The sequence below is a fragment of the Heliconius melpomene genome, chromosome 13 (assembly GCF_056956725.1).
Source record: "Heliconius melpomene rosina isolate 202511_hmr_F chromosome 13, ASM5695672v1, whole genome shotgun sequence".
Lineage (NCBI taxonomy): Eukaryota > Metazoa > Arthropoda > Insecta > Lepidoptera > Nymphalidae > Heliconius > Heliconius melpomene.
Genome location: NC_140401.1, coordinates 3,018,109 through 3,035,684, shown reverse-complemented (window position 1 = coordinate 3,035,684; position 17,576 = coordinate 3,018,109). Strand labels below are relative to the sequence as shown.

At 33.3% G+C, this 17,576-nt stretch overlaps 2 protein-coding genes across 2 annotated transcripts in view; both read left to right on the top strand.

The window, feature by feature from the left end:
* LOC146532475 (protein qui-1) overlaps positions 1–17,576 on the top strand; it is a 91,108-nt gene that overhangs the window by 19,864 nt on the left and 53,668 nt on the right. The window lies entirely within an intron of this gene.
* On the top strand, positions 9,324–14,815 carry LOC146532476 (uncharacterized). The gene is made up of 3 exons (XM_085196211.1): positions 9,324–10,253; positions 12,106–13,316; positions 14,431–14,815. Exons 1-3 carry the CDS (start codon positions 9,324–9,326, stop codon positions 14,813–14,815), a joined length of 2,526 nt encoding a protein of 841 aa, XP_085052337.1.

The following is a 17,576-nucleotide window of genomic DNA, read 5'->3' as shown; positions in this document are numbered from 1 at the left end:
TAAGATTACGACATAGTAGACGTTCATGAAAAACGCTACATAATTTAAAACGGCTAAGCTTTCAAACAACTTGTAACTAAATAATTTTTCAATTTAAATCCTACACACATATATTTTGGCATACATGAGTTTTGAGAATTGTAGATTGACGGGAAGTACAGCTTATAAAAGTTTACAAACTTAAATTTTAGGGCATATGCAGTCATTTTGTATAAAATGAACTACAAATATAAGTTTCCAATATTCTTTTTCTGATCATGCTTTTATAATTATTATTTATATTAAAAATCTTATTTAATGCAAAATTCATAATTACCTTTCCGTGATACCTCCACGGACAGACGGACGACAAAATGATCCTTTAAGTTATCCGTTCTTACCTTTTGAGATACGGAACCCTAAAAATTGTGCTTTATGTATGCACATCACGTGTTATCATATGTTATCGAGACAGGAAAGTGTTCTTTGTATTTTAAAAGCGTGAACAACTTTATCATGCTAATTTTAATTTCGCTTCATAATTTTAATTTAGAATATGTAAATTTATTGCAAATACCTATAATTTACAACTAGTGATGCGAAAATGCAGAAATTAATTTTAATTATAACACAATAAATATTTTGTATGTTTGGTTTCTTGCTGTCTTCTCTGTATTACTTACTTTTGTAAAGAAATCAAACACCTCGAGGCTTTTACAGAACTTATATTTCTTCCAGGGCTAAATAACATTAGGCTTCTACAATTTATATCTCAGGACTTTTACAGAACTTATACTTCTTCCAGGGCTAGATACCATTAGGCTTGTACAATGTATATCTTAAATTATAATACAATATTTTATTCTAGAGGACCACTTTCCTCTTCAGCTCCAAATCTAATAATGCGCATCAGAATTTTCAACACATCATGCGTCGCGCTAGTTCTATGTATCAATTTTCAAATATATCTTTTTATTAAACAAAGAGGTTGATTTACATTTTTCTATAACAAATTATCGTAAATATAAAAACTATTTATATTAAATCATTACATTCGGCCATCCGACTTCGTGCAATCTCCCGATGCACGACTACTCACAAACTCACTCATTACATTCGGTCGATTACAAATAATATATGTATTGATATTGCCGCAGCCTACTTGACATCACTAGTTTCAACAAATATACAACTAATTAAATCATTGCGTCTTGAGCTAGTACAATCATATTATAACAAAATGCGCAATAGATACTAGACTTAACATATAATTTACAAAAAATAATTACTTTTGAGACCAGAAGACTTTTGGAGTTCTCTCAGAAGTTTAACCATATGTACATATAACGAAATTGTAACTTATCGCTGCGTGGAAGAAATACGAGAAAATCTATCAATAAATAAAACATGTTTTGTTAAAATGTTGTCTGTCGGTTTTGTCGGTTTATGTGTCCCTGCGTTTGTCTGTACGCAAAGTTGAGCAAGTAAAGAAATATGTAGTATAAAGTTTAGTTTCAACTTAAAGTAACATCAATAATCATACACACAAATATAAATATTATGTTCTAATGTCCACTGGCTACATGTTATATTGCACTCTTTACGTACATACTATTTAAAGTTTATTTCTTGCTGTTACCTATTATTATCTGTCAGTTCCGTTATTGAACTTTAATTTCACTCTTAAATATATAAAATAATAAGGATAGCGTATTTATATTTGAAACTCCGCTAAAATTACAAATATCCTACGAAATACTTTATTGTCCATCATCAAATAAAGTGTAGTAAAAGAAAATGCTTCACATAAGAAAATGCACAGCAGGCGGCCTTATCGCTGTAAGCGATCTCTGCCAGGCTACCTTAAGGTGCACTCGGAAGTGTCTGTCAATCGGTAGCCTACCGCTGCTTTATATCCTTATACACATACGTAATATATCCTATTATATTGTATAGAATTATTAATTATAATAAAATATAATTTCTAATGTCAACAAATATATATAAATACGGTCACGTTAATTTGTAAAGAAAAGGATACAAAAACTTAAATATGTCTAGGTCTAGGTCTTGGTATAAGGATACCTAGGAAATATTATTAAGCAATTTTAATTAACACAATAGATGTATGTTGATAAGTATGTAAAAAAAATCCATAACAGTACGTTCAGAAAAGTAAAAGGATCTACGATATTACAGAGCCAAGTAGTGTGCATCTAGCTGGGCTTATAATGTTTGGATTGAGAACGTTATATTCGATAGGAATACACCGTCGAGCTATTGGCATCATCAAAAATAAATATATATAATAACAATTTTGCAGTTGAGTTATAACAATTACTTCACATACATACTCATAATAAAATCGTAAGAGGTTCGGTCTTTACTTGAAAAATATTTTTTAAAAAAAAAATGTTATTAACCTAATAGAACCCAAAACAATTATTTTTGAATTTTTGTTTATTTGTCCGTTTGTCTGTGCGTTTGCTATCTCAGAATCGACTTAACCGATTTAAATGCGGTTTTCACTATTGGGTTCTGGCAAGCTCCCGAAAACATATAGGGTTTATTTTATTACAATCGGTTCATAAACAAAAAAAATAAAAGTTATGCCAATTTAAAGTATTTAGTTCGACAAATTTGCTAATTGCCGTAACAGTTATTTTATACAAGTGTTTTACTGAACTGACTGAATCTTTAGTTTTCAATTCCTTTATTAATATTTCTATTTCAGGCGGGCGTAGCCCCGGACGGGCCCACTAGTAGTAAATAAATTCTTATGTAATGTAAAGAATAACCTCATGAGAAACACTATAACGATTTTACAAAGTTATTTTTTTATTTTAAAATCATCCAATATGAGAATTCCAATTTTAATTAAGTAGAACAACATGTTCCCTGAACTATTCAAGACCGACCTAAACACAGCAATCCCTAACCATGCCACGGAACGACATGCAAGGAGAGTTGGCTGTGGCTGAAATATTCGAAACGATCATCTGTTGAACTATATTTACATAAAAGTCATTTAAACCATCAAATATTCTTTGTGTTGTAAAATTTACTCGTTAAAGAACCGATTCCGAAAATTCCTCAAATTTTTGCAATTGAAATTTACTGAATTTAGGTAAAAAATACATATATATATATCAAGGACGAGTAATTCCGACGGCTAAATCAAATTTTAAAAACTATGATTTATATAAATAAAAAATAATTTTCCGTATTATTTCTTAACGTATACACACACAATGCTACAAAAACTATTTTTTTAGTCCTATGTAACTTCCTTAGTAATTTCCTAAAAAATATTTCTTTTGAGATACTTTAATTTTTATAAATAAATTTAGAAATCTTTATTGCCCATTTACGCTTAATGACTAGAATTGGTTTATGAATAAAAACGTTATGTTAATATGAAGCACGTTTGTAAGACAAAATTGCTGCAAAATAACTTATTGAATCGGCTAAACATTGTTTCTAAAATTGCTCGGTATAAACATTGTTTCTAAGTCTACGTTGACGATGCGGTCCCAGAACGAAAATACACTAAATTGTGACCACCATGTTGTCATAAGGGGAACAAAATCGCGTAAAAATAACTACGTACGTAGCAGTTATTATTATTTACAGTTACCAGCAAACAAATTGCGATCTTTTACGAGCTACCAATTGTTAAAGTTTCGAGTTCGTAAGAGAGTAAACATCTATCTTCGTGACAAATTTGACTAAGACAAGGTAAGCAACAAACGCGGAACGCCACATTTTAATGCAGTAAAATCTCATCTACAACTAGAGCACTAACGCCTGCCTAGTCATCAGATGAATTTTCAAAAGGTAAGTAAACCCCTGGACAGAGGTCCAAGAGAGGTGAAGAGAAACTAACAAGTTTACTAGTCTTAGTTTACATGTTTATTAAATTTATGAGCTTAAAAAATGCAGATATTGACACTCGCTCTATGTGCGTTTCAATTCGCTACCATAAAGAAAATGGCAGAATACATAAATATACATTTTGTACTAAATAATATGTTTTGGAACTGGAGAAAAATATATATAAAGACAATATACTACCTTTTTAAACATAGCGTTTAAATAGTGCGATAAAATAGTGAATACGTGTGAATACAAAACCAACGTAAGAAGATAATAATTGCTATAAATCAAAGCAGACTGGATAACGCTAAAAGACAACAAAGTGAGATGATTCATTAATTGTGACTGTCGTTTCTCTAATTTACACATAATTTGCAACGTCTGTACATATTGTAATTATGCTAATAATAAAATTGTAACGTGTGTATGCTAATAAACTCTTATGTACATAGAAACAAATTTAATTAATTTATTCCAATCACCCCAACCCGATATAAATCACATATATGAATTCTACTGGAAATACAAAATGTCGAAACTTGTAGGTGGTACTACACTGGTGGCAGAACCTAATGCTGTGGCTTTGTTATCGTGTTTCTATTTATCTTGTTTAATATATTTGTTGCCACAATAATTGATACATAAAAAATATATATCTTTCAATATATAAAATTTTGAACTAGCAGACCAAACTAACACTGTTATGACCTATGATATTTATAACACTGACGGTACCTGATCCTGATCCTGATCCTAATCCTGACCCGATACCCGAGTGAGACTAATTTTCTACTTTTAATGCATGATATCTGAGATAAATCAATAAATCTTCTGGTTTTTTTACATTTCTAATAGGTTTATCGAGTATCCTAATACAGAAAATAGCTTTTTTTTCTTTCGTTTTAACCAGATCTAAAAGTAAAGCTAAGGGTAATTTATTACAGAAATATTGATGTATATTTTTTTATTGTCTAGTATTAGCTTTCATTTCTTTGAGAAACTGATCATAATTTCGCTCAAAGCACTTTATTAAACTTTTTGTAGATACGAATTATTTCCTCACAAGACCCATTATAAACAAACGAGCAAAATTTATACACTCATTTACTTATGTAAGCCAATTTTCTATATGTCACACAAACTGCGGAATTACATTTAAACGTGATCTATTAACTTTTATAATACCAGTAACTAAAGTTTAACTTTAATTCTTATCTATTATACAGAAATTTATAAATCTAAACATTGCTTTTGTATACCAGTAAAAAGTTCCTTTGCTTGTCTTTATGTCACCGAAGCGCTTTATCACATCAGATGAACCGCTCATCAGAAGATGTAAATCAATCACGGCCGCGAAGATCTCGAAGTTTTGCATTTTCGATAAATTCCTTTTTTTTTTTTGTTTGTCATTGCCATCATTCCACTGGGTGGTTCCTCTAGGGTGCGTCTCAGCATCCGACTCCATTTCCCTCAAATTAATGCAACAAATGTCATTAAAAACTAATAATCTTAATAAATTAATTGGTGTATTTATAAATTATCAATTCAAAAGCATTCTCTTTTAAATGTCATTCAAAAAATATTTAAAATGGATCGTCAAAATGTCAATAAATAAATCAGAATCAATCAAAAGAAAAAAAAAAAAAAAATACTAAAATAATCAATATTAATAAACAAACATAATAATTTAAGCATACATTACTTACAAAGACTACTACACACTATGCCTGACTGCCGCAATCATCAGTCACGAGCAGGCGCTTACTTAATGTTTTACTTTACTACTACGCCCGACATACCGAGGCCACCACCAGCCTCGAGCAAGCAGGCTCTTACTCTAAATACATAATATCAATCATCAATCTTCGGCACGCTGACCGATAATTCATCTACGGCACGCTGACCGTTAATTCATCTATGGTATTCTAACCATTCTTCTGTGGCACGCTGACCACTAATTCATCTATGGTATTCTAACCATTCTTCTGTGGCACGCTGACCACTAATTCATCTACGGCATCCTTAGCCGTGTATCAATCTTTATACTATTCTATAAAATATACTTTATCTTCATACTATTCTAATAAAATGCATAATAACTCTTAAAGTGACTAAATTTTCAATCAAAAGCTCTCCGATCAATAATATCTACAAAAGCTAGCAGTGGAAAACTTGATTTCCATGTTTTTGTTGTACGTACCTCACTTTGGGGCGGAATCTGATCCCGCTTCTGACTGTAAAGAAATCAAACACCTCGAGGCTTTTACAGAACTTATATTTCTTCCAGGGCTAAATAACATTAGGCTTCTACAATTTATATCTCAGGACTTTTACAGAACTTATACTTCTTCCAGGGCTAGATACCATTAGGCTTGTACAATGTATATCTTAAATTATAATACAATATTTTATTCTAGAGGACCACTTTCCTCTTCAGCTCCAAATCTAATAATGCGCATCAGAATTTTCAACACATCATGCGTCGCGCTAGTTCTATGTATCAATTTTCAAATATATCTTTTTATTAAACAAAGAGGTTGATTTACATTTTTCTATAACAAATTATCGTAAATATAAAAACTATTTATATAAAATCATTACACTTTTACTTTTATTATTTACTTTTACTTTTTTGCCTTACAAACATGTTTATATTTGCAATACAAGGTATATTAAAATGGTGCATTAGAAACATTAGTCTTCATGAAACTGGTAAGTCCAACAGGTATTCCCGGTTTGATTATGTAAAACATTAAAACAACCATTTAGCACGCAACGCTATTAAGTAGGCGAGAAGTGGAAAACTAAAAAATTGATGACTCAGTCCTTCTGAATTACTTTTCCGTTTCAGTAGTATAAGATTAAAGTTTATTTTGCTATAAATGTATTATATTTAATAAATAAATAAATAATAATAATATAATAAAGCGGAAGAGTTTGTTTGTTTGTTTCAACGCTAAGATCTCTGGATCCGATTTACTATGTCTTTGTTTTGTATGAAAGCTGCATTCTCCAGAAGTGCTATAGGCTATATAACATTACATTACACATATATACTAATATATTAAAGTATTTTCTAATTTGACATGCAATTTATTCTGCCATGTTAATAACAATCGTCGTTGCTAAGCAACGGTTTGCAATGTTTCTTGGTTGTTTTAAGAAAACGTCACCCAAAATGAACTTATATTTTGATATTCATCCTTATAAAAATAAATATATTATATAATGTTTAATAAATATTCTTATAGTTCAAGCAGGCGTAACCGCGTCCGGGTCCACTAGTTTAATAGATAAAATCATTTAATCAAATAAGTCTGTTGTATCCCGCACACAGCAGGCTAGGCAGAGGCAAAGGGCGAGAGAATGTTAAGACACTCCGTTTCCCACTTCTTGACATTGTGGACTGTCTTTTGTCTTGTAAGTACATTATTTTTTTCTTTTCTTGTTCCCCCAGTGGGATCAAACCTTCAACCCCCGCGTTAATAACGTATATTATACGTTTTATCACTGCGCTACAATGACGCCCATTATTGAATTAAATTGTCTAATATAGTTAATTCATCAGTCAACACAAGCTTCTATGAAAGTAGAAAACGTTTCGTGACCGACTGACTCCACCCATCGTTTTATAAAAAATACAAAATGGGTGGATCTAACGACCTCAGTTCATTAACTGTAATATTTCTACCGTGACCGTAGATTATACGTCGACGTCACGCAACGTGTCATTAATGCTTTTGAACGCATTGTAACAACATTATGTGAAAAATGGTTCCTACGATTTTGTAAAGGGAAAACTTTTGTTAGACTTAAATGTTATAAATTTATTGAAGCCTTCTGGTTTGTATTCAATTATTATAATGTATAGATTAGTTAATGATTTAAATCTTTTGTATGAATTGCCAAAAAAAGACAAAATTCCGCGTATTGTCTTTTTAACAGAGCTAGGAAATAAAATGAATTCAACACCCAGAATGAAACTGAACCTAGGACCTCCGGTAACTACAGTCAAATACTGTCCCGCTGCGCCACTACGGCTCCAAGATTACTTAGGTACTTATATTTTTTGCAGATTAAAGAGGAAATATACAAAATGGACACAAATATAATTTTCAAGGAAAAGCTTTTCGGTTCTCTATTGTGTAGATATTTCAGCAACCCGAAAATAAGGAATTACTATTGTCACATTCTTAGAAATTCAGAATTACATTACGAATCGACGTAAAAGTTCAATTATGGAAAAATAAATAAAAATGTTTCACAATAATTGAAGGTATTTCACAAATTGATTACTATAGTTTATTTATAAAAGTATGAATCGTAATTAGCATTGCATGTTGAGAGGTGGAACTCAACGCCACGCATTGCCTCGACACCAGATCGTAGAAATGAAAATATTAAATATTTCTTTTGATCGAGTACCAATCAAACCCGTAACCTGTCGCATTTACAGAAATACGCCATGCGCCGTGAGTGGGCAAAATGGAAAGTACTGTTTGATATAAATAGTTTCCCTCTGCCTAGAGATAATTTTTACGATATTTATTTTAAATATTTATTTTTATAAAACTAATGATTTTTATTTAATATATCTTTAATTTTAAATTAAATTAAAAATGAAATAAAATATCGCAGAGCGAACTACTTCCGTCTTTATCAAAGCTCTTTAGGCAGTGAATAGATTGATGGGCGCGATATTAATAGACTTAGTATTGGCATGCTGCGAAAAATAAACAACATGTGAAATCTCAGTAACATGTTCAAATTTTAGGAACATTTTAATTAAGTTATATTTCTGTCTTAAAAGAAAACAGACCGGATTGTTTCGGCTCAATGAAATAATCTCGTAGTGGTAACGCGATGTTTGTGGATTCGATTCCCACTCAGAAGAAAAAAATATTTATTACTATTTTAATTGCTCGGCTTAGAATAAAGAGGGTATTGTGTCCCACTAGTCAACATGCAATTTCTTAAATTTGAACAAAAATTAGAACAGAGTGTCTTCACACTAGGGTCTCTGTACATACTCTTCTACATGGAGGGCTTAATATACATACGAAGACTACTTAATGCATTTTGAGTCCGATTCATCAATGCCTTTATGAACAGCTATTATTATAATTTTATTTTATTAGATTAATGATATAGATATACAAGTAAAAAGCTACTGCAATCACTATTTGAACTATTTATTAACTTTGTATAGATGCTATTCATAAAGCATTATGCTTTTTTTTATTTAAGCATATAGGTATATGCACATGCTACTAAAAAAACATAATGAAAGAAATAACGTGTTATATATTAAGTAATATTAAATTATTAATAAATGTGAGGTAGAATGCAAAACAATTGTAAAACTAGTTATGAGAAATAAAAGTCAGTCTTGGTCGTGAGCTAGTTGTTTTACTACATGGTGACAGCGGTGTTAAATTTAAACAGATAAATGATTATTATTATTAAACATGGAACACGCTAGACCTCCAACGGAATTAATATTGGAAGGTGGCCCTGCAAATCGGGCCGACGCGTGGCGTAAATGGTATACTCAATTCCAAGTGTTTTTAAAGGCATCGGGAGTGTACAGAGAAACAAAGGAAGTACAAGCGAGTTTACTTATTAATTTGATCGGACCTGATGGATATGACATATTTTCAACCTTCAAGTTCACAAAGGATGAGAGCCAGGACGATTTTGATGTGCTCGTTAGAAAATTTAATGAATATTTTGTATCGAAACATAATACAACAATGGCGAGGTTCCGGTTTTTTACACGTGTTCAAGAACCGGGCGAAACTATTGACGTTTACGTGACTGCGTTGCGTCTGCTGAGTCATCACTGTGAGTTTGAGCATTTAGAGGATGGTTTAATACGTGATCGTATCGTTTGTGGCATATCCGACATTACAGTTCGTGACAGATTACTAAGGACAGAGGAATTGACCTTAGAAAAAACTATAAAAATTTGTCAGGCAAACGAAATATGTAATGGCGCGGAATCATCGGCGGCGCTTCGAACAGTGGACGCGTTGTTCGGTGCGCGTGCGCGTGCGCCGAGGCGCGGCGGTGGCGGCGGCGCGGCAGCATCGGCAGCATCGTCGGCACCGAGTGCGGGCCGCGGGCACGTACGCGAACGCCCCACACTGGACAGCGGGAATGCAGATCGTCGGGGCACTGCTTTCAACAGTGGCAAGTACGTCCCGACTAAGTGTTGTGTCGCGTGTGGTAATTCTTATTATATAGATAACTATCATCGGTGTCCGGCCAGGTTTGTGCAGTGTTTTTTGTGCAATAATAAAGGGCATTATAAAAAGATGTGTCCGGTGAAAGGTAAAAAACAAGTACATGAGCTTCGTGAAAGTGTTAGTGACCATGACTCGCTTCTTGTGTCAACTGTAAGAGATTATTGTAATAAAAATAGCAAATGGTTCGAAACATTATATTTGTATAGTACTGGTGTGCCTGTAAATTTTAAATTGGATTCGGGGTCCGATTTAAATGTGTTATCATTTTTAACTTATAAAAGATTAGGTTATTGTTTAAATGATTTAACAAAATGTAACATAAAAGCACAATCTTTTTGTGAGAATTACTTACCTATACTTGGTTCTATTGAGATGTCTTGGATATACAGTGTGTCCCAGGAGCCAACGATAAAACGAAACCAGGTGATAGACCAAGTCGTGACAGTTATGAGAAAAATATAAAAAAAATTCTTTGTCATGTATTTTTCATATTATATTGATTTTAAAAAATATCGCAAAAACCGACACCCTGTGATGGTTTTTCACGTCCCTGGACTACAAATATTACTCTTTCTTCATTTTTTTTTCTGTAATGTAATCATGAGTAACCCTTCTGTGAATTACAGTTTAATATTTAAACATACCTGCATCAGTTTTCAATAAAATGTGGTGTTTTTGCCAAACATTAAATTCAAAATATTTACTACACCCAACTTTAACCGACTGTACTATAAAAAAAATGTACTACACTGTTTTTGCAAGTAACTTTAAAAGTTGGCGCATTTAATCTGGATTCCGAAATGGTACGACACTTGCTGGATTACTTCTTTGTTGAAGAGAGAAAAATCGAAATACACGATAATCGGGATGACGTTCAGCTTTTTGGTATCTTCTCCGATACATTCTAGCTGCAGCATTTGCGTTACATAACCATTCTCCATGAATGAAATGCATATTGGTAACGTGTCAAAGACCGAGTATATGGCCTGCGAGAGCCCGGACTCGAGCACTGTTCTTATAAGTCCTGGGCCAGCCCCTAAATCGGATAAGCGTTGCCTGGGCTAAGTGTTTAGTTTAGGGAGGTGACTGGTGTGGTCTGTGATCGCAGGATACCGTCCAAACTCTTATCCGTCTTATAGAGATCATGATCGATGCCTTCAGACTCGTGCATGACGGATCCAAGGTACCTGAACTTTTCCAACTTAGGGGATGGGGACCCAGGACTTATAAGGACAGTGCTCGAGTCCGGGGTCTCGCAGGCGATATACTCGGTCTTTGACACATTGCCAATATGCATTTCATTCATGGAGAATGGTTATGTAACGCAAATGCTGCAGCTAGAATGTATCGGAAAATATACCAAAAAGCTGAACGTCATCCCGATTATCGTGTATTTCGATTTTTCTCTCTTCAACAAAGAAGTAATCCAGCAAGTGTCGTACCATTTCGGAATCCAGATTAAATGCGCCAACTTTTAAAGTTACTTGCAAAAACAGTGTAGTAAATTTTTTTTATAGTACAGTCGGTTAAAGTTGGGTGTAGTAAATATTTTGAATTTAATGTTTGGCAAAAACACCACATTTTATTGAAAACTGACGTAGGTATGTTTAAATCTTAAACTGTAATTCACAGAAGGGTTACTCATGATTACATTACAGAAAAAAAAATGAAGAAAGAGTAATATTTGTAGTCCAGGGACGTGAAAAACCATCACAGGGTGTCGGTTTTTGCGATATTTTTAAAATCAATATAATATGAAAAATACATGACAAAGAATTTTTTTTATATTTTTCTCATAACTGTCACGACTTGGTCTATCACCTGGTTTCGTTTTATCGTTGGCTCCTGGGACACCCTGTATAAGAATAATATTTATAAAATTAATTTTGTAATATGTAATGATAACTGTCAGAGTGTTTTAGGTCAAGATACTTGTGAAAAGTTGGGAGTTATTAAGCGTATATATTCTTTAAATATAGAAACATATGATGATTTATTTCAGGGTGTAGGAAAACTACCGGGTAAATATAAAATTATGATTGAGAAAAACGTATGTCCGTCAGTATGTCCAGTGCGAAAAATTCCATTCGGTATAAGAGATAAATTAAAATGTGAATTAAATAATATGGAAGAAATAGGCATTATAAGAAAAGTATCACATCCGACTCCCTGGGTAAACGCTATTGTATTGCCAGCTAAAAAGGATGGCAGCATTCGTATCTGTCTCGATCCTCGGACTCACAACCGTGCGATACGCCGTGCTCACTATCCGCTACCTACTGTTACTGATATTGCGTCTGCGCTGCGCGGCGCCAAATATTTTAGTAAATTAGATGCGCGCTCCGGGTTGTGGATGATTCAATTAGATGACGAAAGCGCTGATTTATGTACTTTTGGTACTCCCTTTGGTCGTTATCAATTTTTAAGGCTGCCGTATGGTATTAGTTGTGCTAGTGAAGTATTTCATGCAAAAATTTGTCAATTGCTCGAGGGCTTAGAGGGAGTTCATTCGTTTGTTGATGACATTATAGTTCACGGACGTACTATGGAAGAGCATGATATGAGACTAAGACTACTCTTGAATAGGGCGCGGCAAGTAGGTATTAAATTTAATCGCGATAAATGTGAATTCGGGGTCGAGGAAGTTATTTATTTGGGTCATATGTTTAATGCTGATGGTATGCATATAGATAAAAATAAGTTAAGGGCTATAAAAGAAATGCCTAGTCCGACCAACAGAGAATCATTGGAGAGATTTCTTGGAATGACTAATTATTTGTCTAAGTTTATCGCTGGGTATGCTAATATAGTAACTCCTTTAAGAAATTTATTAAAAAAAGGTGTTGTGTGGTGTTGGAATAGCACATACGAGTCTATCGTATTAGAATTAAAAAACGCGATATGTCAAGCGCCTGTGCTTGGTTTGTATGCACCTACTGAGCCCATAACTTTAACAGTAGATGCAAGCTCAAGAGCCATAGGTGCTGCGTTATTGCAAAATGGAAGGCCAGTTGAATATGCTTCACTTACATTAACAGAAACTCAGTCAAGATATGCACAAATTGAAAAAGAAATGCTAGCTATTGTTTTTGCACTTGAAAGATTTCATCAGTATGTATATGGACGTGGTAATATAACAATTGAAAGTGATCATAAGCCTCTTGAAGCGTTTTTAAAAAAAACCGTTGCATTTAGTACCGGCGCGGTTACAGCGTATGATGTTGCGTATCCAAAGTTATACTTTTAATGTTATTTATAAACCTGGAAAGTATATGTATGTTGCTGACACTCTGTCCAGAGCACCCCTTACCGATATAATGGATACTAAGTATTCAATTGAACTCGAAGCTCAAGAGTGTTTCCTTATTGCCAATGTACGGTTTAGTGACGAAAAAATTAAATGTGTTAAAAACGCAACTAGCACGGATTTAGAATGTAAAATCTTAATTAAATACATTTTATACGGGTGGCCGCGTTACAGAGCTGACGTGGATAAGGCAGTTAGTGTCCATTGGCCGTATAGGACATCTTTTGAATATATTGATGGTGTAATATTTAAAGATAATTTAGTTTTTATTCCTCGCGAATTACGGACGACAATGTTACAATGTGTGCACGAAGGTCATTTAGGCATTGATAGATGTAAAAGACGTGCGCGGGATGTAATGTTTTGGAGTGGCATGTCGCGAGATGTTGAGCGTGCAGTTCGGGCGTGTGCTGTATGTGCTGATCTTGCTGCATCACCCTCCAAGGAGCCAATGATACCGCATGATGTACCAAATTTGCCATGGAGGAAAGTCGGCTCAGATATTTTTGTTTGCTATCGAAAATATTATTTAATATTAGTTGATTATTTTTCTAATTTTATTGAAGTAAGTCCGTTAAATAACATCGGGTCGAGAGCTGTAATAAACGCGATGAAAGATCAATTTGCTCGACATGGAATACCTGCTGAATTAGTAACAGATAATGGTCCTGCGTATATATCTAAAGAATTTAATCAATTTTCATTGGATTGGTGTTTTAAACACACGACAACTTCACCTTATTATGCTCAGGCTAATGGGTTGAGTGAACGAGCTGTGCGAACTGTTAAAAATATTATTAAGAAATCGATTATTTCGGGGACAGATTTGCATTTAGGTCTTCTTAATATACGAGTGACTCCTCGTAATGGAGTGAGCTCGTAATGGAGTGAGTTGATGGGTAGACGTTTGAACACAAAGCTTCCCATACACGTTAATAAATTAAAACCTGATCGTAACAATAGCGATGATTATCTAAATATAGTGAAAAATCGTTCTTATACTAAAAAATACTATGATAGGTCGGCGCGAAAGTTACCGCAATTAAATTCCGGAGAAGAAGTAGTAGTTGTTGATGGTAAATCAAGAAAACGTATGATTGTTCGCGATCCTGCTCCGCAGCCACGGTCCTATTTTCTTACGGACAACACGGGTAGGTTACATAGACGAAATCGTCGTCATCTTATTAAGGCACAACCCAGCACGTCTTTGCAAGATACATCTTCTGCAATCTTAGGAGAAAAGGCGGTATATGATGATAATACAGAGAATGAAGTGGATATTGAACCATTTTTAGTTAATGCGTCGCCCAGTGAGCCCCACACGGATGATACAGAAACTACTCGTACTCGTAGGTTAGCCGCATGTAAAGCACGCGAAAAAATGGCATTATTATTTAAAAATTAAAAAAAATAATAGTTTTTTTAGTTATATTAGTATACTAGCGGACGCGCGCAGCTTCGCTTGCGTATTTAAGGGTGAATTCTAATAACCCATGAAACATGTGTTCAATGAAATAATTTTAAGAGTCTAAATTTCAAATTTTATAAAAATCGGTGCCGATTTAATAAAAACCTATACAAACTTTCAACCCCTTATTTGCACCCTTAGGGGGAGAATTCTAGAAAACGACGAAACACGTGTTCAATTAAATACTTTTAAAAATCTAAATTTCAAATTTTATAAAAATCGGTGCCGATTAAAATTTTTTTCCATACAAATTTTGAACCCCTATTTCACCCCTTTAGGGTTAAAATTTTTCAAAGTCCCTTCTTAGTGGATGTCCAGATTACGAAAGTAAACTTTTGTCCAAATTTCACGTTTCTACCATCAGCGGTTACGGCTGTGCGTGCGTCTTACCTCAGTCAGTGAGGACAAGTCCTTTTATATATATAGATTTTAATGAAAGTTCTGTCTAAGTCTATAAATATTGTAAAATTTTATATAAAGATTTATATATCTAGATAGATATTGGTGATGGTATAATTTTTTTTATTTTTTTTGTAAGGGGAAGATGTTATATATTAAGTAATATTAAATTATTAATAAACTAGCGGACGCGCGCAGCTTCGCTTACGTATTTAAGGGTGAATTCTAATAACCCATGAAACATGTGTTCAATGAAATATTTTTAAGTCTAAATTTCAAATTTTGTAAAAACCGGTGGCTATTTAAAGATTTTTCCATACAAACTTTCAACCCCTTATTTGCACCCTTAGGGGGTGAATTCTAGAAAACAATGAAACATATGTTCAATTAAATATTTTTAAGAGTCTAAACATCAAATTTTATAAAAATCGGTGGCGATTTAAGAATTTTTCCATACAAACTTTTAACCCCTTATTTGCACACTTAGGGGGAAAATTCTAGAAAACGACGAAACACGTGCTCAATTAAATACTTTTAAAAATCTAAATTTCAAATTTTATAAAAATCGGTGCCGATTTAATTTTTTTTCCATACAAACTTTGAACCCCTATTTCACCCCTTTAGGGTTAAAATTTTTCAAAATCCCTTCTTAGTGGATGTCCAGATTACGAAAGTAAACACCTGCCCAAATTTCACGTTTCTACCATCAGCGGTTACGGCTGTGCGCGCGTCTTACCTCAGTCAGTGAGGACAAGTCCTTTTATATATATAGATGTGAGGTAGAATGCAAAACAATTGTAAAACTAGTTATGAGAAATAAAAGTCAGTCTTGGTCGTGAGCTAGTTGTTTTACTACATAACGTACGTACTAAAAATTATAAATGCCGTGAAAACGATAAAAAAACTTATACTCTGTTAATAGTTCGCAAACTGTTTAAGAATATTTTATGAGGGTAAAATACGTCGACATGCCGACACACACGCGATTGGGCAATAAAAGCGAAACACTACCTTAAATATTGTTTTAATTTTCCGACCAGAGCTGAGCAAAAAGTTTTCATAAAATAGGAACAAAGAAAAATTAAAGTGTGTTCTCGTTCATAATAGGTAAAATAATAATAAAAAAAATTCCATTGTTTTTGTACTTTTTTATTGTATTTAACGTAAATCAGGGAAGGTAGAGGGAACCTATTGTTAAGACAGTTCGTTCTCCATTTTATGACAGTTTTTTGAAGTATTAGCGGCGGGACTTAACACCGCGCGTTGTCTAATTCTGTTCGTTGTATCATTCATACTTCTCAGAGTGGGCATATTATGAGTAACATTTCTCCGTTTTCTACGCTCAATCTCCTAAAGGATATTGAAAATGGAATTCCAACGCCCTACTTTGCCTAAGCTTATCGGCTATAGGCCTTTGTACATATAAACATTAAAGCGAATGGGAATTAAGAGCCACGATCGTGCAGTCAGACACGTTCCAGTTACGTCACTATAAACGCATTAATGTTTTTTAATCTAAAGGTATTATAGCTTTTTCTTTGTGTAGTTAGTTAGATTTAAAATAATTAAAATTATATATATTATATTAAAAAAATAAATTAAAATAATAAGTGTTTGTGTTTTCTTTTACAATTAAAAACCGAACTAGTACATGTTGGACTCGCCCACCGAGGGCTACGTACCAAATTCTGGATTGTAGGTGAAAGAAACTAAGATTTAAAGACATATAAACTCATTTTGTATTTAATGAAACTATACATATAAACTCTTTTTGTACTAAAATTATAAGCTTGATATAAGAAATGTCAATTTTCCAGACTTTTTCCTTTATATGTACTGCAAGTTCGCACTTCTTCCCAATCGCGTTCCACATGTAATAAATATATGATTTCTCGAAAGGAATTTGATCATACGATTCTCACGATAATTTATACATCTACTTGTTATACTATTAACAACACTGACGAGAATCATGGAGAACTAAACAAAGACTGTCTTAAATGTATATGAAATAACATTAATATTAAATATTAGAATATTCCTATATAGACATTCAGACAGATTCTTAGACATAAGTAATTCACTTACGTAGGTACTCCCGCTATAATTAGCTTTATTAGTGCTTTTAGAAATGTTCCATTAGTATGCTCTACATTAAAGTTATTAATTGCAAGTGAAGTCTCTAGAAGTTACTTTCTCAGCAATGGTTGCGGCGATAAAAGTGCTAACATTATTGTTACTGACTTCTACAAGTTAGTAGAGTTTAGTGGTGTTTGATTAAATAATTTTAAGATACTGT

Coding starts and splice junctions, on each gene's coding strand:
- LOC146532476 (XM_085196211.1), top strand. CDS start 9,324: ATGGAACACGCTAGACCTCCAACGGAATTAATATTGGAAGGTGGCCCT. Junction 10,254..12,105: donor ACTCGCTTCTTGTGTCAACT/GTAAGAGATTAT, acceptor GATTTATTTCAG/GGTGTAGGAAAACTACCGGG. Junction 13,317..14,430: donor AGTACCGGCGCGGTTACAGC/GTATGATGTTGC, acceptor ATACTATGATAG/GTCGGCGCGAAAGTTACCGC.